The sequence below is a fragment of the Siniperca chuatsi genome, linkage group LG22 (assembly GCF_020085105.1).
Source record: "Siniperca chuatsi isolate FFG_IHB_CAS linkage group LG22, ASM2008510v1, whole genome shotgun sequence".
Lineage (NCBI taxonomy): Eukaryota > Metazoa > Chordata > Actinopteri > Centrarchiformes > Sinipercidae > Siniperca > Siniperca chuatsi.
In genome coordinates this window covers 3,239,255-3,259,741 of record NC_058063.1, presented here as the reverse complement: position 1 = coordinate 3,259,741, position 20,487 = coordinate 3,239,255, and the positions used below count along the sequence as shown (strand labels likewise).

The following is a 20,487-nucleotide window of genomic DNA, read 5'->3' as shown; positions in this document are numbered from 1 at the left end:
CTGAAGTACTGGAAACCCCTGACCAGCTGTTTTCAGAGGAGGAATGCTCAAAAATGTTGCTTTGGCGAGGAAAGGCATTCTAACGGTGTTCTCAGACTGCACGGAAGCACTTGAGGCCAAATCATTCAGCATAACCTCTGTGTTCAAGGTAATGACTGAACTCAAAGGGAAACTCGAGAGAAGGCTAAAGGACACATTTTTTGGCTTTGCTGTGAACAACAAACTCAAGCAGCTAACCCCTGATCTGGCTAAGAAATGTGTGGCGGATTTTATTGTTTTCTATGAAAGAGCCGAGACATACGTGAGTGAAAGGTACGACTTCTCTGAGAACAGCTTTCATAGCAAAGTGTCAAAGCTCGGCTTGGCACACTGCTGTGTACGAAGAATACAGTGACGCAGTGCAGGCCCGCAGTCTGAAAGCCATTGATATGGATGGAGGAAGGAGGAATATGGCGAGGTGGAGGCTCTTCTCAGCTCTTCAGAAATGGAAGGTTGCTACAGTGAGGAGCGGGATCTGAAACTGTATTCCAAAGCAGATGCCCCACTTGTGAATGTGAGGAAGGTCAGCACCTGCATCTTCTCCATCCCATGTGGCAGTGCACATACAGAACGTGTCTTTTCAATGATGACCTCAGCATGGAGAACTGAGAGAAATCGTCTGGATGTGGACAGTGTCAAGGCAGAGCTGCATATTTGCGTCAAGTTCACATTTGGTGCACAGACATGTACCGGAAATCCTGAATCCTGCAAAGTGTCCTCCGTTTTGGTGTGAGGAGAGTGGCCACCCTAGGCCGAGCCCATGGCGGAAAAACCTAAGAAGCACCCGAGAAAAGTTTCTGATGCTCCAGATAAAAAAGAAACTCTGCGTTTAGAGGAAGGATTACAGTAAAAAAAAATAAAACGATCATTGGCGAGGACAAACGTGGATAACCGTTGGTGTGGCTTTAGCTTTTACTCGTTGCAGAGCGCTGAGAGAAGAGAAGGGACTGAGGGCAGACACGGATGTGGCGTTACTGCTCTTGGACAGGTTGGTATTTGTAAAATATTTGGAGTAGGCTATGTAGCTATTAGATTTACTCTACCTAAATAACGATTATTGTCTTGTGAAAATTTCTCTGTATTTCTGAACACGAGCCTGGGGCGAGCTCACCTGTAAACATACGCCATGAGCACGCATCGACAGCGTTTGTGTAATTACTCTCGCTGCCAGAAGGGGGAGCCAAAAGTTCAACACTCCAGCTTTAAGCTTTGTGGGTTGCGTTTGAATTAATTCGAATGAATAATGTGTTACTTATTTTATGTTTGAACTGTATTTTGAAAAAGCGACAACCCTAGGTGCTAACAAAAAAAATAAAAATAAACAGTCATTCAATTATATTTATTTCATAATAAGATAGGTATTTGGCAACTGGTTTGAATTCTACTACACTTCACTGAGATACAGTAGGAATAAAGACATGAGCCATCACCAGCTATCATCTTTTAATTATCTGCTGAGTTACAATCCTCCAAATGTACAACTCATGACATTTACAACAAACATTTAAGTTTATAGTATTTTACGCAGTTACTATGGATACATCTCCACTGGCATGTGTCTTTAGAAGAGCACAAATCTGATAAATAACCATTCATACCTTAAAAAAAAAAAAAAAAAAAAAAAAAAAAAAATAGCATGGGCCCTGACCAGGAAACACACCGTGTGAGTGTCGCTACAGTGTCAGACATACTGAAATGTGCATGTTAGCAGAAATCGCTTTGACTAGAAGAACCAACAGTTCCGCCAGCACAGAGGCCGGTCCTCTGGAGGGCGCGGTGCTGCTGTGGTGGTGGTTGGGGCTTTAAACAGCACAAATACAGTGACAGTTCTGTATCTGCATTCAGTTACCCATTCTCACGAGATCCCAGACTTTGCTCCACGCTGCCGACCCCAAGCAGTACATTCACAACACACACGCAGAAACTGTACACACACGTAGTAATGGTGTCTGCTTTATTTCGTACAGTAAAATTACACTCCCTGTTGTTTTTTGGTTACAGAGTTTTGTGATTTTTTGGGGGCACTGTTGTGTGTTATAACAGGATCACAGAGTGAATCTTGAACCTAGGCTGTAGTACTTCAGTCTAGTCTTTTTTGAATTCTCAGTCTCGTGCTTACTTTGACTTTAACTTAACTTGTTCTTGACTGCTCTTCATAGCTTACTCTGCCATCTCCTATCCATCCAAAAATATATCTGTTATTGATATTTTCTTGTGTTCTCCACAGTGCTACAAACAAGAATTTTATCTGTAGATTGTGCATTCATTGGAGTGATGTTAAATAGGCAATCTTCTTAGCAATCTATAACCTATAAAACTTCTTTTTAATTTAAGTCAGTACCAACCATGTGAAATCAATGACTTTGTGAAAAAGTCATCCTGCGCCCTCTTTGATTTTACATGGTTTGTATTGACTTGAATGGAATTTTTTGTTACTTTCCACCCACTTGACATTGTTTTTCCAACCCTATAGGTCACAAAGGACATTGCCTAGCATATGGTTAGTTTGTATTTACAACAATCTTCCCGTAATAATTTTTATGAGCCGCTCAACGACTGAAATGTCCAACTTCGGAGAGAGGGCAACACAAGATGATGATTTATGTCTGAAGGTCCTGGAACAGAGCTGAAGCTGCACATTTCTGCTGATGGACAAACTTCTTAAGCATTGCAGTATATTTCCATTTGGATAGACACACTATCAATTCTGTATTTTGGTCTTGGCTGCATTCAGTCTTGGAGATGAACTGGACTCGACTAACAAAGGTAGACTTGACTACAGCCCTGTTCTCCTCTGTTTTCTTCACCTGGTTCTAACATGATTCTCTTTCAGTGTTGGGGTAGAGACTTGTGGAGCCTCTAATTTCACTGTACAGCTGTTGGAGCAGTGGGAATGTGTTTGGACAACTGTGGAATTAAAAATCTGATAAAATCTCTAGATCCAAGTCTTAAAGAACAAGTGCAAAAAAAGGAGTGTACAAGACTAGAGGTGTCAGTGGAGGAGGGCAGGCTGTACTTTGGAGTATGTGAGCGGTAGAGGTAAAATGAACACTGTCACACCTTCAACAGGACTAAAACATGCACAGTTTCTAGTCAATTTATACTGAGCTACATGGGACACGACTGGGCACATCATGATTGGCTGCTTTTCTTAAAAATGAAAGAAAAATCACAACAGGAAGGGTTTTTTTTTTTGTTCTTTTGTGCACATTTTTCTCTGGTGGGTTACCGGCGGATGGTATCACAGCTATGGTCGTAAAAGAGTGTCGTCTCTTATCTATTGCGTTAGGCTGTTTATGGCGCCTCAGCTCCTGTGGAGCTACTTGTAGCTGAAGATGCATGCGCAAGAAGATGTGGAGACCAGGGTTAGACTGATGTATCAGTTTATTTAAAAAAAAAAGAGAAGAAGATAGTAGATAGACCAGTAAGTCAATGGTGTCAACCTCTAGACACTCCATTGAGCATTTAATGGGTGTCAGTCTGTAAAGCCTGAAATGAAACCTACCTCACCCTGCCTAAGGACCTGCTAACCCACCTAAATAAATCTCATTAGTATGGCTTTCAGAGGAGAGTTTTGGTGTCCCACAGTAGTCTAAAAACAGTTTCAGAGGCTTTTCCACCCTATTATGTATTCAATTCTGGGCAAATTCTTGTAATTTAAAATAAAATTTTAATTAGAAAATGCACAGATTTTATGATTTGTATATAAGCATTAAGTATTGGCGTACCAAATCGGCATCAGTCTAACCCTAGTGGAGGTGGGCAGGGCAGAGGGTAAGGGGTAGAGACAAGACTGTATGTCTGTCTGGCAGTTAACGCGACATGGTACCTTGGCACATGACGATGGGGCACAGGGGAGAGCAGTCATGAGGTGTCATTGGGTGATTAGGTGGTCAGGCAGGTATTTGGGTGGGTGGATGGATATGGTTGGGGTTGAACACAGTCATTTAGCTCTGGGCAGTTAATCGCTGCTCTGTGAGCGACGCCTGGTGTGATACCGTTTTGTTTTCATGAGCCCTCAGCTTGGACACCACGTCGATGAACGCCAAGCTCTGGACTTCTTTGTGGAGAGGCTCTAAAAAGAGAGGAGATGGGAAGAAAGTATCATGAATTCTCAAATAAAAGCTGGTATTCAAGTAATGGTACAGTACAACAACAGTGTGATGTCATACACACCAATCTGCTGCCGAGTTTCTCTTTTTAAAAGAAATAACCAGTTATTCCACCAATTAATTCCAAGCGTTTCTAGTTTGCCATTTTTTCGATAAGTGTTAAACTACCATCAATAAAACTTAATACTTCCCCCAGATTTTTCACATTAAAAGCCTACCTGAATGAGAGGGTCTTTTAATGTAAAACATCTTTTGCAAGTGTTGAGTTTAAAAAAAATGCATAGTACAACAGCAATTAGTGTACGGAAACTGTATTTATTTTACAAAGAAAATGTGAGAGTGGTGACTATGACAGACTGTTGTACTGATGGAATTAGTGCTGTGGAAATATATATTAAACTGAATTAATCCACACAACAAGTCATGGTCAAGAAGGTTTTGAGTTGCATTAAAAGCGAACAGATTCAACAGTAAATTAAAACAGGAAAAGATCAGAAAACAGGAAAACGTCTTCCTAAAATTTGATCAGATATACTTATTAAACTAAAAATAGGTAACACTTTAACAAGAATTATGTCACACTCACAAATGAGCTCCGAGTTTTTCTTATTAACAGAAATGCTTTTTTCATTCACTAATTCCAATCACTTCAATTTTGTTTTTTTTTGTTTTTGTTTTTTAAATTGTTGTTGAGCTACCGTCAATGAAACACATCACTTCCTGCAGGTGTTTCACATTAAAAGCCTGCCTGAAAGGGAGTGGTTTTGCCATTTGAGCCACTGGAAGGCCGCCAATGTGAAACATCTGTGCATGAAGTATTTCGTTTCATTAACAGCAGTTTAACAGTGATCAAAAAAATGCCAAAGTAGGTGCCATTTGAAATAATTAGTGAATGTTGAATTTGTATTTACAGCAAATAAAAAAGGAGCAGCTCAGAAAAAAGGGAGGCTTCTTACTAAAATATGAAAAAATACTTCTAAAGCAGGGGAAATTGGGAATAAAAGCCTGTCTCTAATATAAGCCCTCTCTGCAACTGAGGTAAATAAAGCTCCAGCCACTATTTGAAAATTGACATAATACAAGCTTTGCACTTGCATTATAGTTTCAAAAAAGGTATCCATTACTGGCATCAAGGTTTACTGGAAAATAAGCAGCATGTAAATAATGCCTAAATATACAGTATCAGTATCACAACTAAGTTACAGTAATATCAAATTCAGAAATATTTCAAAAGTTAAGTACTTGTGTGTAGCATTTATGAGACAAGTCAGATGTGTGGTTGAGTCTACTCTTAGATACAGTAACAATGTACTTCAATCAGAGTTCAATAATAATAATAATAATAATAATAATGATTTGTAAATGGTTAAATCATTCTTAAATCTCACCTGAGCCCATGACTGCACAGATGAGGATCATAGAGTTGTACTTGATCTCTGGTGCACTCCTCTCATCTGACAGCAGCTTGTGAAGCACTGACACCAGGTGGGCTCCAACAAAGTCCTTCTCAGCTGCAACTGAAATCCAGAAAGAGAATCTCAGTGTGATACCATGATGAATATGGCGACATATTTTGGTTTCCAACAGTATGTGCTACAGAGCACAAGAGCAGGTTTACTTTGAGGGTATAATAAATAATGCAGGCCAAAATGCATTCTGCTTCCATTCTCAGAAGTCACGGGGCTGAATCAAACTGGAGAGCTCAGTACTTTTGCAGAGTTTCTGCAGACAGTTTAGGCCTTTGCTAAACTCAGTCGGGTATTTTCATCAGAAAATGTCAGATGTTAAAAAATAAAATAGGATCTCATGTTTAGTCTGTCATATTTACACATCAACTCTCAGACTGTCTACCATCATAAATGGTTTCTGAACAGTCTCAACTTTCTACATTTTTCTTATCTGTCAAAAGGCTCAAAAGAGGTGAACTGTGTATTCAAGAACACACTAAAAGCTGAACTAAGCTGTACAAGAGTCAGCTTTTTCTTTTGTAAGACATTTCCCTGAGGTGCACTGTACTTGTGTTTGTGAGTGTCTCTCTATCATACAGTACAACCCAGCTTCTGTTCAGCTGGATCACATATTTGGCCAAATTCAATCAAACTGGATTCTTGATTAAGTAGATCTTTAAACAATTCTACGGATCCTGTTTCAGGAGGTGAAAATCTCCCTCCTTTTGACAGGTGACAGTGAGAGAATCATCAGCACTTGAGCTCATTTTGATTAATCCATTCTTGCTCTTACCCAAATCCAGCGCTGCTATGAGACCCAAAGCCACCAGTGCTTCATTCTGCATAATCATATGCTCACTAGTTGCCATGGTAACTAAATGCTTGACGCCTCCTCCCTGGATGACCGTTTTGACAACTTCCTGAAATACACAAAAAACCATCACTTTAATAAACCAATCTTGAGATGTACTTTCAGATAAATACAGAAATTACATTAAATTATAGACAATAGTAAATGTATATCTAGTAATATAGATGTGTCTTTTCCTATATTTATCAAGACACAAATGTTGTCAAGTGGCAGGGTGGCACTGACAACGAGGTGATTGAATGATTTAAAGATAGATGCCTAAGGCCATGTTCAAACCCACACAGTAGTAAACCCAATAAATAATCAAGCCATTATTTATTAACAAAAGCCACATGTCAGCTGTCATTTTCTTCATTATGAAAAAAACTATTGATCTTTCAGCACTAGGCTGTTCTTGACACCATAGTATGAAGAAGTAACACAATATTCCTCCATAAATGAAAAGTTAAATTCAAAAAGGTAAAAATGCAGTTTCTCAATTCAATACACAACTACAATCTAATATTACATAATTGCCACTTGTGGCTGCAAAGGTTACACAGAGTTGCTTTAAATTCATAATGTGCAGTGTTTCCTGTAGTTATGTTGGTATAAGAAACCTCTCTACATGATCTCTGCCCAAATGCTGTGTTCTCACAAAAAAACCCAACCAAATTGGAAAAACTTCACCGACTACTACTACTGCAACTAAAGACCTACAGAAGATTAGCGACAAGTTTTAAGAATCTGTATGTGAAGCATGGTGTCTGACCTTGGACTTGCTGTGTCGAATGAGGGCCGACAGGAGCCTGTTGGACTCGCCCATCACTCCCGCGTGATCTTTGGCTTCACACCACTCCACCAGCCTCTCCACCAGTTTCCCATTGGTTCCCAACTGGTCTGCGGCTTCAGCTGAACCAACACACACAGCACAGCAAGATTACTGTCATTTATTCTGGTGTCCACGGTCACCAAAATGCAGTAAAAAGCTTTTTTCTGATCATTTGTACCCAAACTGCATTTCATTTTGTCCAGCCTCCTTTAAAAAAAAGCTCAGGTGGAATTTGGAGTTTTAGATTGCAAGCAAACCCTGATTTTCTTTTCAGACAAGGTACAGTAGGAGTTGACTGAACCACATTTTTATTTCACTCTAAATATGAAGACGTTCTGTATATGAGACCATCTGTCCAGTGTCAGGGCTTGAGCAGCAGTTACCATATTTGCGTGTCTTTACATAGAATTGAGGCTCTTATGGTCTGGGCTGCTATTCTGTGGAATATCTTTCACAGGGACATCAAACATCAAACTTATCAAACTTAATCAATTGGTGTTTGTGTAATATGACTAGAATTTAGAACTGCTTCACAGTGTATGATGTGTTGTCAGAGTTGATATATTTCCTATGATGATTTTCGTGGATTTGGTGGAAAGATAAAAGGACAGATAAAATCTCTACCTTGTGTATCGATGAGCATACGTAATGTCCCCAGGAGTTTAAACTGGACTGGAGGCATCTCTGATTGCAAAAACTTCAATACCACATCTGCTACTCCAGCTGACAGCATCTTGGATTTGTTTACCACTGGAGAGAAGAAACAAGGCAGATTAAAACACTGTTCTGACAAAAAAAACTGAAGCAACAAAACACAGGATTTTCATTGATTATCACCACCACCATTCTTTGCAGTCTGCAAATGTATTTTATACTGTGTCTTGTAGGCAAACATATCTCTTCAACCCTTTAATGGTCTTCTCAAACATTTGGCAGACCATATTTGGAGCTGTGTATCTTGTTAAAAATGAATTGTACCTAACTCAACCTAACTGAGCCATCTCTAGCACTCTTCTGAAGTATGTTAAAACATTCAGAGGGTGCACTATGTTTTTCAAAACCAGATCTTAGTGATAAATCTAATGTTAAGTCATTGTATATTTACTGGAATTGATACATCAGTTTGAGTTTTTTGAAGTTGTTTTCAATGAAAATAAAGTCATAAATGAGGTAAATCCAGGGTGACACTGATAATATTGGTAGAAATGATTCAACAAAGCCAAATTTAATACACAGTAACAGTTGTGGACAATGACAAACCTTACTCTGATCACTGGGGACAGTGACACTCCTGTTCAAAGGATGTGTTCAGATTGAAGTGTATAGGAAATGCTTATAGGAAAACAAGTGTTGGGATTTATAATGGTTAAAGGGGGGCACCCACTTGTGTAGGTGCAATCAATTAATTATAGCTATCAGAATTATCAAAGATAATCATAAATAACTTTAATAAATAAAGTCCTCTGGGGCACCACTCTTCTAAAAGAAGAAAAATGATAGCCAGTTAATTGATTCAGTCTCATAATATAAACTAAACTATCAATTTGGAACTCAGATTAATAATAAAATTAAGAACTATAACTAGAATTACCATTGATAGTAGGTTGAAGGATTTGGAGTTCAACAAAGAAAATGTTGGAAAATGACTCACTCTTGAGAAACATTAAAGAGGCCAGCATAATTACACACAAGCATTTATTTAAAAAGATAAACAAAGCAAAAACACACAATATAAAGACTAACTCTAAATACACTAAACTACACAACAAAGGGTTTGTGTGTGTGTGTGTGTGTGCGTGTGTGTGTGTGTATATATGCACGCAGGTCTGGGTGCGTGCCAAAAGGAATGTGTGTATGTTTTGCGTGCACAAGCATGAACCCACATGGTCAGAAACAAAGGAACATGTGAAGCGGGATCTTTAAAGTTACTCTCCACCGGGTGTGGTTGTCTTTAAGGGCTAAACTAGAGGTGTATGTGTATGTGTATGATCTGTTTAGGATAACGGTGCCAAGTTAAAAGGAGTTTTTAGCATGCAAAGACTCTGTCTGTGTGGAGCATAACATAAACTAACATCAACTTAGCGGTAGCTGAGAACTACAATTACAATAATAACCTCACGTTGACGTTAAGATCACAACAATAAAAACTCAATGAAAACACATCAGTAATGTCACAAGTACAAAAGTAAAACAGCCCTTTGCTTAGCTATATATACTGTTACTCTATGCTATGCCCAGTTGTTACGTTACACGTCCATGGGAGGGAAAGAGAGGTGGCTTTGGTACTGCTGTTAGCTGGCTGTCAGTCTGTTGTAGACGAGCCAAGCTGGGAAGAATTGTGGTTCCGCTGTGGAAGCGTCTTTTGCTGTGCAGTGTCCGCTTGTACAGATCGGAGGAAGCCCATCACTCCGCCTGTGGTTGTCCTTACAGAGTTAACAGCTCAGTGTTAACTTGCTTTGTGCTCCTGTTAGCATGGCAGCATGAAGTTAGCTGGCAGGCTTTGTGTGTGGCAGCTGTTTGCGCTAAACTTTGTTGCAAAGATCTAATAGGCCTTCGTAGCGCTTTGGTAGATCGGGAGACTTCGGTTCTGCTGCGTGTTCCTACTCTGAACAGATTACACAGCGAAGCCAGGAGGAGAGAGTTCAGTTGGGTGTCTGCTGGTGAGCAGGCCAAACTGAGATGGAGACAGCCATGGCTGTCTGACACAGTGAAGGATTTCAGGAGAAAGAGAGAAAACAAATGATCGCTGACCTTTTTATTGACATCTGGGTGTCCTGGTGACATCCGGGTCATAGGTCAGACTGGCCAATGCTGTGTTCAATAGCTCTCAGGATTGTGGGACAAAAAAGAATGCAGTCTCCTAACAAAAGTTCAGTTAATAATCACCCAAATGAATGAATTCATCTGTGGAGTCCCAACACAAGTCAGCAATGGTTTGTTGAAAACCACAAAAAATCGGCCAAAAAAGTGTCGCTGGTGGCCCACCTCACAGATTAAAAAATCTAATCTGGTTCTACGAAGACTAAACTGAAGATTATACGATTGTTTTTATACAACTATTAGGTAATTTTATATTTTATTTAAGAAATGTTTCATGTTTTTGTTGTATGCAAAAAATTATCAGGTTTTACACCTTGCTTTTGTCGATAAAATGAGATGTGTAATTAAAAAATGTCTTATTTTACTTTAAACACTTAAAACATCAGTATTACCATCTTACCTTATACAGCAACCATTGCAGATGGCGACTCTCAAAATATCAGGCTGACGTAACTTTGCTTGTTTGCATATGATGTCGTTAAAAATATATTTCTAATATACGTAAGAATAAAGCAATCTAGATTATGTTTTAAAATGTACCCAAAATATACACTCAGTTGCATTATATAGATAGGTGTTGCTTTTATTTAGAGCTAGTCCATTTAGCCTACCCTCATTGATTGGGGTGGATAAAATAATAGAAACACCTATCAGAATAACGCAATACAGTTAAACAGCACCACAAACCAAACCCTAAAAAATGATCATACAGTTGAATCAACATGTCTCAAAAAACGTTTCAACATTGGCGTTAGTTTTAGCTAGGTGTACCTAATATGTTTGAGACACTGGAAGAGCATGTTTTTCTCATGTAATGTCAGCTATATTGCTGAATTACACTTTACTATTTACATGTAGAAAAACATGTTTGCACATGCAAAACAGCATATCTTCAAATATATACAGCTGCTACATAATATAACTATCACAGGTCCAAAAACAGGTATGAGACATGTTTACGCACAGACTCGAGACTCAATGAAGTACAACGGTACCCTAACCCAGTCAATTAGACAGAGTATAATTTGCACCCAGCCACACTTGGGTCCTGGGTCAGGTCTTGGCTACTAGGACCAAGTGGACCTTTGTGGACCTCTAGATGACATAGATCCTGGTATGTGTGCAAGCTCCCCTAAGTTTGACTGATGTAGCAGCTCACCAGGTATGGCCAGGTTCCGCAGGGCGCTCAGTGCTGCATGTTGAACAGTGACGTTTCCTTCCTCAACGTGCCGATCCAACAGCTCCAGAAGCTTCTGCACAATACCAGTGTCCACCATGTGGATGCAATTCCCATCTACACACAGCAATACATACAAAAATAGTAGATAGCTTGATGACGTGTCAAATACTGACCAGTATGGTTCTATTACTGTCACCTGTAACATAATTTTATATCAATAGTAGTAATGTGTTACCACTAAGTCACCAATTTATTTCTCACTACACATCACTCTCTCAGCTGACAAGATAAAATTAGATAAAAACTACTGTCAACTTTGTCTATGTTTAAATGTATGTCAGTATTTTTCTTTGTTGTACATTACTGTTATTTTTGCTGCTGCAATGTCCCATTTTCTTAACTGGGGTGATAAATATTTTGGTCGGTAACTTTCCTCTGGGACCTCTGGGACAATGTTAAGTAAAGCTTACCGTTGCGAGCAAAATTAGCGATGGCAAGAGCCCCAGCAAGCTGCAGCTGATGGTTATGAGATGGTATCCAGGACAGGACCCTCTGGAAGACGCTGCCCTTTCCTCCCTCAAACAGCTTCTGCATAGACTCATCTACACAACAGAAGCAAAGTTACTGTACAGTGGGTCAGTGCAGCAGATATACAGTATCTATCTATCTATCTATCTATATCTCTCTCATATATATATATATATATATATATATATATAAGTATCCATCAAATGTGGCATATACCAAGGAGATGCTCTGTCCCCACTGCTGTTCTGCATAGGTCTGAACCCCTCAGCCAAATAATCAACAAGACTGGCTATGGAAACCGACTCAGGAATGGGGCCACCATCAGTCACCTCCTCTACATGGATGACATCAAGCTATATGCTAAGAGCGAGCGGAACATCGACTCACTGATCCACACCACCAGGATCTACAGCTCTGACATTGGGATGTCATTCGGGCTTGAGAAGTGCAGTCGAATGGTGACAAAGAGAGGGAAGGTAGTCCACACAGAAGGGGTCTCACTCCCAGAAGGAACAATAGCAGACATTGAGGATGGGTACAAGTACCTTGGAATACCACAGGCAAATGGCAACCTCGAAGAGGTAACAAGGAAAACAGCAATGGCCAAATACCTCCAACGAGTAAGGCAAGTCCTAAGAAGTCAGCTCAATGGCAAGAACAAGGCCCAGGCAATAAACAGCTACGCCCTGCCAGTGATCAGATACCCTGCGGGAATAATAAGGTGGCCAAAGGAAGAGATACAGACCACAGACGTTAAGACGCGAAAGCTCCTCACCATGCACAGAGGGTTCCATCCCAAATCCAGCACCCTGAGACTGTACGCTAGCCGTAAGAAAGGCGGCCGTGGACTAGTGAGTGTGAGAGCCACTATCCAGAATGAAACATCCAAGAACCACAAGTACATCAAAGATAAGGCCCCAACAGATGACGTGCTCAGTGAATGTCTCAGGCAATGGGGAACAGAGGAAGAGGTGCTGGAGGAGGGACCATCATGGGAGGACAAACCCCTATATGGGATGTACCACCGGAACATAACTGAAGTGGCGGATATCAAGAAATCCTACCAATGGCTAGAACGGGCCGGACTGAAGGACAGCACAGAGGCACTCATCATGGCTGCACAGGAACAGGCCCTGAGTACCAGAGCAATAGAGGCCCAGATCTACCACACCAGACAAGACCCAAGGTGTAGGCTGTGCAAAGAGGCCCCTGAGAAAATCCAGCACATAACTGCAGGGTGTAAGATGCTGGCAGGAAAAGCATAAATGGAGTGCCATAACCAAGTGGCTGGCATAGTGTACAGGAACATCTGCATGGAGTTTGGACTGGAAACCCTAAGGTCAAAGTGGGAAACACCTCCAAAGGTGGTAGAGAATGACCGAGCCAAGATCCTGTGGGACTTCCAGATTCAGACTGACAGAATGGTAATGGCGAACCAACCAGACATTGTGGTGGTGGACAAACAGCAGAGGAAAGCCGTTGTGGTTGACGTGGCAATACCAAGTGATGGCAACATCAGGAGAAAGGAACATGAGAAAAAGAGAAATACCAAGGGCTCAGAGAAGAGCTGGAGAAGGCTTGGAAGGTGAAGGCGGCAGTGGTGCCCGTGGTCATCAGAGCACTCGGGGCAGTGACCTCCAAACTGGAGGAGTGGCTACAGCTGATCCCTGGAAGAACACCAGACATCTCGGTCCAGAAGAGTGCAGTACTAGGAAGAGCAAAGTTACAGAACCCTCAAGCTCCCAGGCCTCTGGTAGAGGACCCGAGCTTGAAGGATGAGACCACCCGCGGAGAGTGAAGGACAAAGTTGTTTATATATATATATATATATATATATATATATATATAAGAGAAGCCCTGAAGTGTTTACCTCCCAGCAGCAGGAGAACCATGAGGTCAGAGGCAGTCTTGAGCTGGGCGATGTCCTCCTCCCTCTCTCCATCTACAGTCTGCGCCACCACCTCCAGAAGACACTCCACTAAGCCCGCCTCCACCAGCTGCAGCTTTATCACATCTGGCAGGGGAAAGAGAATAAGACATTCAGAGAGGACCCACAGTGAGCAGTTAACACACTGCTACTGCAATGCAGTGTGATATGTATTATATGACGCAGCCAACACATATGCCAGGTTTCCATCGAAATGTAGCAAAGATTTTAACTCAATTTACAGACAATCGGAAAAAGAAAGTGCACATTAGTACATGTTTTCATCCACCACCATTATACGAATATTAGAAATTGAGCTCATCGAGATAAACAGCTGGCGGGGCTAATTCTCCAGTCAGCTGCCATTAAACTATTGCAGAAGAAGAGGGAACAATGACATGATGTAATTAAAAGAGCTCCAGTCAAACCTTATGTTTGTTTAATGTATTCACTTGTGGAACATTATAGTCTCATGATGTTTTCACCTGCTGCTATTTTTGGGGCTTTCCCCCCAAATTTTCAGAATTTGAAATTGAAAATGCGCATGAGAACAGGTAGATGGAGACACACCTACTGTGAATGGCATCCAGTGGTTTAAGGGGTAGTGGCAGCAGCAGGAGCATACAGAATATCTCTACAATCCAGCAGTAGTGAAAAGTAACTAAGTACTAATTTACTCAAGTACTGTGCTAATACTTCTGTCCTTTTACCGTGTAGTATTGCTACTTTTACTTAAGTAAATTATTTAAAAACTTTCACCACAGCAATGCAGTGAAGATAGTATACTACATTGAATACAGTATATGTTTTTTTCTGTTTTGAAGACAGAAACAAGCACTGTTCCGGTATAAGAAACCAATTACAATTTTTAGTTTTTGAGCAAGATGACATGAGGTCTGTAGGACAATCTTCTGTCTCACCAAATTCCTTATGTACTTATAATGCCATACTGTATTGATTAAAGTTCTATTTAGGGCATGGATTGTAGTAGGAACACAAAAGCTGTGTACTCTTGTGAAATGCAAACATTTAGCCTTTTTGGAGTTTAGAACAAGCTTTAAATTAACACAGATGTGAAGGACGTCAAAAGCAGAGTGTAACCTGGAGAAGTCCTGGTTCGTAGTAGGGCCAATAGCATACAAGATGGTATAATCAGCATAAAAATGGACATTGCAATATTCAGTTGGAAAATAAATGTTTACGTAAATAGTAAATATTAGGAGTCTTAACACCGATCCTTGTGGGACACCTTTATCAACCATTTGTGGACGTGATTTGAAACAATCAACAGCACCAACTGGCCTGGCCTGGACCCAAATTACAATAGAAAATACAATAGATAAGGTAAGGTAAGTCTATCAAAATATCTATGTACAATTAGACGTATGAAATTACGAGTGAAGAGCTGAAACAATCAGTCAATTAACCGACAGAAAATTCATCTGCAACTATTTTGATAATCAACTGATTTATTGTTTTTAGGCATTTTTTTTAAACAAAAAAAATCATTGGTTACACCTTGTCAAATGTGAATATTGTCTGTTGTCTGTTGACGATAGTCAAATTAATATCTTTAGGTTTCAGAATGTTTTTCCATTCAAAACGAGACATCTGAAGTTATCACAATGGGCACTGAAAACTTGAAATGGGATTTTTTTTTTTTTTTACTATTTACTGATATGTTATTTTGAAAAAATAATCGGCAGATTAATTGATAGCAAAGTTCCAGTCCTATACAAGTTTTGAGGAAAACTCCCATTGTCCAGTTCATTTATGTTTGCCTGCACTGCTGGCTTCTTTTTTTTTAAATAATTTTGCAATTTTCTTTTGAAACCAGTTTGATGTAAGGACAATATAATGAATTACTCAAAAAATAAGCACTAAAAAGTGAAAATATTCTTAATATTTGTCACTATAACTCTATTATCCCTGTCTGACCATTATACCTCTGACCTTTTCACTAAATCTAATGAACAACATGCAGTGTGATAAATGAAAGAGATGGAGAGGTAGAGAGAGAGCAAGGTTTCTCTAGAGTTAAGTAGGACGTTGTCCTGGAGACTGACAATGTACAAGCACCCAGTGTGCCTGAAATGGTGATAACAGTCAGCAAGATGCTCTCTCTGCTGTTGAGAGACACACACACACACACACGTTTGAAAAAGAGCAGCTGAGCAAATGCAGGAGCTGTCTGCCATGACTGTGCAGTTAGCAGCTAGCCTAGAAAGCATGACTCACACACTGAGAGGATAATTTACTACTGAGTAGGTGGACATGATTTTCCTATAAAGGCATGAGAGAACACTGCAGTCTCTCACTCTTTAGTGGTTGAATCTGTAGACCTCCCAGTGGATATGGCCTTTTGTAGAACTTAATGATAAAAAAGAAAAGAAAAATCACATTACCATTTTCTGCAAGTGGAGCCAGAACCTCAAAAATCATTTCCTTCTTCTCGTGCTCTGTCTGCTTCTGGAAAAGATGCACCAGCTCCTCAGCAATATTGGTTGAGGCGAACTGCTCTTTGCTGGACTCTGAAAACACCAGAAGAGTATTACAGGCATGTCATGAAAGAGAAGAAATTCTCTCCTCTACATGGACATCTTATGTGCATTCCATTTAGGTTAATGATTACATTTTCTGCATATGAGTGAAGGCATTTTGAGGCCCTGCAGGAGGAACTTTGAATCACTTTTTATTTTAAGTTCCAACTGAAATCACAATTAGTCATCCGCTTTTGTAGTCAAAACTTGTCTCACGGTGATTTTCAAATTTATTGTTAATATTTTTTTATTGTTGAAAGAAAGATATTTGGCTATGCATCACAAATGCTCCTTTCACCTGCAAGCCTCTGAGTGGGTGTGTTTTTGTGTGTTTGATTTACATCAAGACGGTATAAACAAACTTGCACTTGAAAAACTGTAGTTCATAAGCCAAGGAGTTTTGTTAATAGTTGAAGAATAAGGAGCATGCCATATAGCTTCTTAACTGACTGATGTTGACATTTGCAAATTAACTTTAGCAGTGCAGTTATTATTATATATTATTATTTTTTCTCAAAGGAGAACACATGACATGTAATTTCCAGAGCAGATCTGTATGCTGTAGCAGAAAAAAAAAACATGCAATATATTTTCTGTATGATAAATCTCTTTTGTTTATTTGATCTTTTAGCCTAATATTCAACTGACAACTGATTCTCTTTAGTGAAAAAAAAAGTGGTGATGCCACCTTCTTTAGAGTACAACAGATGGTGATATTACCTAGCACCAAAGACATGTCAGTGCCAGTGGCTCACTTGTAAATGTCACACAGATACGGTTGGGTTTGGTTATTTTTTTTAATGTGAGGTTTCTTCAATTGTCCTAAACCAACAGTTTACTCAGACCATGGTGAGCTGATTGTGTAGACCAGAATGACAAAAATTACAGTAATTAACAGTATATAAAGTTTAAGAGATCTAGGTGAGACATTGATGATACTGTTCACCATTTTGGAATGGTTGGTACATTTGTTAGCTTGGCTAAACAGGTATTTAGTTATACTCACCAAGCTCAGCCAAATTCCCAAAGGCAATTAGACACATTTCTGTCAGGGCTGTGTTGTGGGAATGGATGCCTAGCAGCTTCACCAGAGTGGGAATTACACCCATATTGATCAGCTGGGCTTGTAAAGAATCTGCAAAAAACAAAGACACAGAAAGCTGGGCAGTCGACCTGTTGTTCTAAACATAATGTAGAACTGAGGAGATCAAAAGAAAAACATGTGCGACATTTGATTTTGACTTGAAAGCTCATTTGCTATAATTAAATAGACAGTGACCACATGTATAAAACTGATTTTAAAAGATGATTTTCAAAAACATGTAAGCTTAAAAACACTGTGCCCCACTTCCATGAAAAGAAGACGATACTATTATGAGACCTTAAAGCAAGACTATTGTACTTTTGAAAGAAGACATAACACATTCTTCTTCTTACAAATAAAAGGATAAATGAATGAGCAACAAAACGAACCTCTGTTCTGTGCAATACACTAAGGCCTGGTCACACCAGAAAGTGGTACAGCGAAATTAATCTGGTGAGCTAACCCGGAGATTCTCTCTATTTTCTCTCTCCCCTCTGTTTGAGGGGAGATGTTTGTTTACCATTATAGTCCATTTCATTCAATCAAAGTTATTGTAGAGGAAAAATCAAGCTCTCTGAATTAATGAGCTTGCTAACAGTCAGTTACCAAACTCGGTAGCTTAGCTTGGTTGCTAAAGGGACAATAAGTTCACACAGTTTATTCAAAAGACTATTTGTAAGAGAGTATTTGTACCATCAACTCCTGTCTCATAAGTGTTTGCAAATCATTCCACTTTTTTGGAGCACTTTATACTACGACAGAGGAGGTTAAATAAAAGTGAATGGTGACACACAGCTAATAAGCTATGATAGCTTCCTCCATTTTGGAAAATTTGCGTGTCAAAGACACCAAAGTAGAACTGTGAAAAATTTGCACAGATTTACTTAAACCCCACGAGCAAAACCACTAATCGCACCAATTTCATTGGAATGAATTCAAATCGTTGCAAAATTTTGTGCTGTTTAAAATGCTAGCGTGACCAGGCCTTTGCTTAGTCTGGTGTGTGTTATTTCCCCCGCCCCACCCATTTTGCATCAAGTTCCGCCCTATTGTGCTGTGATTGGCTAGTACTTGTTACATCAACGCGTCCTTGTGAGTGGATGCTAGCTCCACTGTTTTTTTTGTAGAATTTTAAGCAAGTCCCGCTAGCAACACTTGTGACACTACTGACATTGACGATAATGTAATAATTCAAATATAAATCCCATCTACAATCCTATATCTACATACCCTTGTATAACATTTGCTTCTCAGCAAATCATGTAGTCATAACCATAACTTCATTCAATAAAAATATTACACTCAATCTTAAACCATATGTTGCCATCGAGAAAAACAAAGGGTTAGAGAGCTGTATAAGACATCAAAATAGGCAAAATTATTTAAAATTAAAGCATTTCAGTTTGTTATTTTATCTAGGGAAAAAGCTATGCTTATTGTCTTAACGTATGACCCTCATAAGTATCAGTGTCAATGTGGTAAATTAACTAATCAGATTGTTCCTATTTTGTAATAAAGACCAACTAGAAAATTAATGTAGAGTCACAGATGAGGGAGCACCATGGATCGCCATCATTCTAGGGGCACATACTAGGCCACACCATCATAGAAGAGATGATCCTAGGACGGAAGTGAAGAGCAACTGTAAGGGTAGGTAGGGTGGGAGTTGCTACGCTCCAATCACAAGGACGCGTCGAAGTAACGAGTACTAACCAATTACAGCACACTAGTGCGGGTCTTGCCGCAAAACAAGTGGGGGGGAAAAATAACACATCCACTAAGACCAGTAGCTTAAGTTGGCTAATGTTAGCAAACATTAGATTTTTTGTGTAACTGATGTCACTGAGTCAGTTTATGACTCTTCTTACTCTTTTTATGACTCTACTCTACTTGTGCTACTGTCACACTGTGTTTAGCATTTATCATTATCATGTAATTGCTATTGACCACGGTGGCCATGTTTACAGAAGTTACATAGGCTTGCTTTAAACTGTGCATTCACATTGTAATTTAGTCACCAAAAATCCATTCCTGCATTAAGTATATTTGGAAAATCACAATAAAAGCTAATAAAAATACTCAGTGCATTTTTGACACAGGATTCAATATATAAATTGCTACAATATGCAACAAGGCTGGGGTAAGGTCAATCACGACTACAATTAAACCCTTAAAATGGTGAATTATTATTTGATGCAGGTTTCAAATATACACCTGCATTAAATAGTAATCCACCCACAACCGGGTGTCAAAGCCCTCTCTTTGACAGTAGGGTGAGTTAGAAGCAGCCAAGTAAATTCCACATTTCAAATTCCCAAAACCTTAAAAGTGTAGATGCATTTGCCATTTGATGGCAAGAGGTGATAGAGATATTAGACGCACCTTTTTATTTAAAAACCAGAGTGAATGAATCAATGGTGAAGGAAGACAAGAGTGAGTAGATGAGCAGAACAGAAGAGAGAAGGGGGAAAAAAGTCCAATTAAGAGTCTTAAGAACAATATCACAATACTCAAAAAGATCTTTTCAGATCCTTATTGAATGTTGATTAGAACGTATAGTACCAGGACAAGCTAAAACCTTAAAGTCATGTAAAAGTAAGAAATGGGAAAAGCCAACAAAACAGATGCTACATGTGTTGTTTTAACATCAATAAATCATGACATTAATTCAGCCCCTACACAGTATTTTACATTGTGTGCCACAAAATCAGATAGAATGGAAAATTGATGGATGGCTTGATGACACAAAGAGTTTTTTGGAAAGGCAGGTGGTAAAAACAGAAAAAACAATAAAGTCATTATGAGGCCACAACATCATTTGTAGGCCTTATTTTATTGCACTTCTTGTCCCTTTGTTTGATTATAATCCCACTGCTGTACTTTTTGCTAACTGTTACAACGGTTTCCTGTCCTATGGGCCTTGAGATATTGAATATGCTATTGGGTTATACAAACAAACTTGACAGGGGGGAAGGGCAAGAAGCATGAGAATGCTGAGAAATGCTACCACCTAAAATAGCACGGGTGTGAGACAGAAGCCACTTATCAACTATCCACTATGGTCTAATCTATAGAGTTTACAATATTTACAGCATGGTAATCTTTCAACTATTAGCATACGTCTGAG

At 39.4% G+C, this 20,487-nt stretch overlaps 1 protein-coding gene across 2 annotated transcripts in view; it reads right to left on the bottom strand.

The window, feature by feature from the left end:
- Nucleotides 1-1,468: 1,468 nt before the first annotated feature.
- rap1gds1 (RAP1, GTP-GDP dissociation stimulator 1) overlaps nt 1,469-20,487 on the bottom strand; it is a 35,584-nt gene continuing 16,565 nt past the window's right edge. For both annotated transcript variants that reach the window (XM_044185073.1, XM_044185074.1), the window contains 10 exons: nt 17,283-17,411; nt 16,142-16,267; nt 13,680-13,823; nt 11,752-11,883; nt 11,261-11,395; nt 7,906-8,031; nt 7,222-7,361; nt 6,393-6,519; nt 5,540-5,668; nt 1,469-4,114 (listed from right to left, as the gene is read on the bottom strand). In XM_044185073.1, the coding sequence (XP_044041008.1) occupies nt 3,987-4,114; nt 5,540-5,668; nt 6,393-6,519; nt 7,222-7,361; nt 7,906-8,031; nt 11,261-11,395; nt 11,752-11,883; nt 13,680-13,823; nt 16,142-16,267; nt 17,283-17,411 (1,316 nt within the window). In that variant the 3' untranslated portion in view covers nt 1,469-3,986. The remainder of the gene's footprint in view (nt 4,115-5,539; nt 5,669-6,392; nt 6,520-7,221; nt 7,362-7,905; nt 8,032-11,260; nt 11,396-11,751; nt 11,884-13,679; nt 13,824-16,141; nt 16,268-17,282; nt 17,412-20,487) is intronic.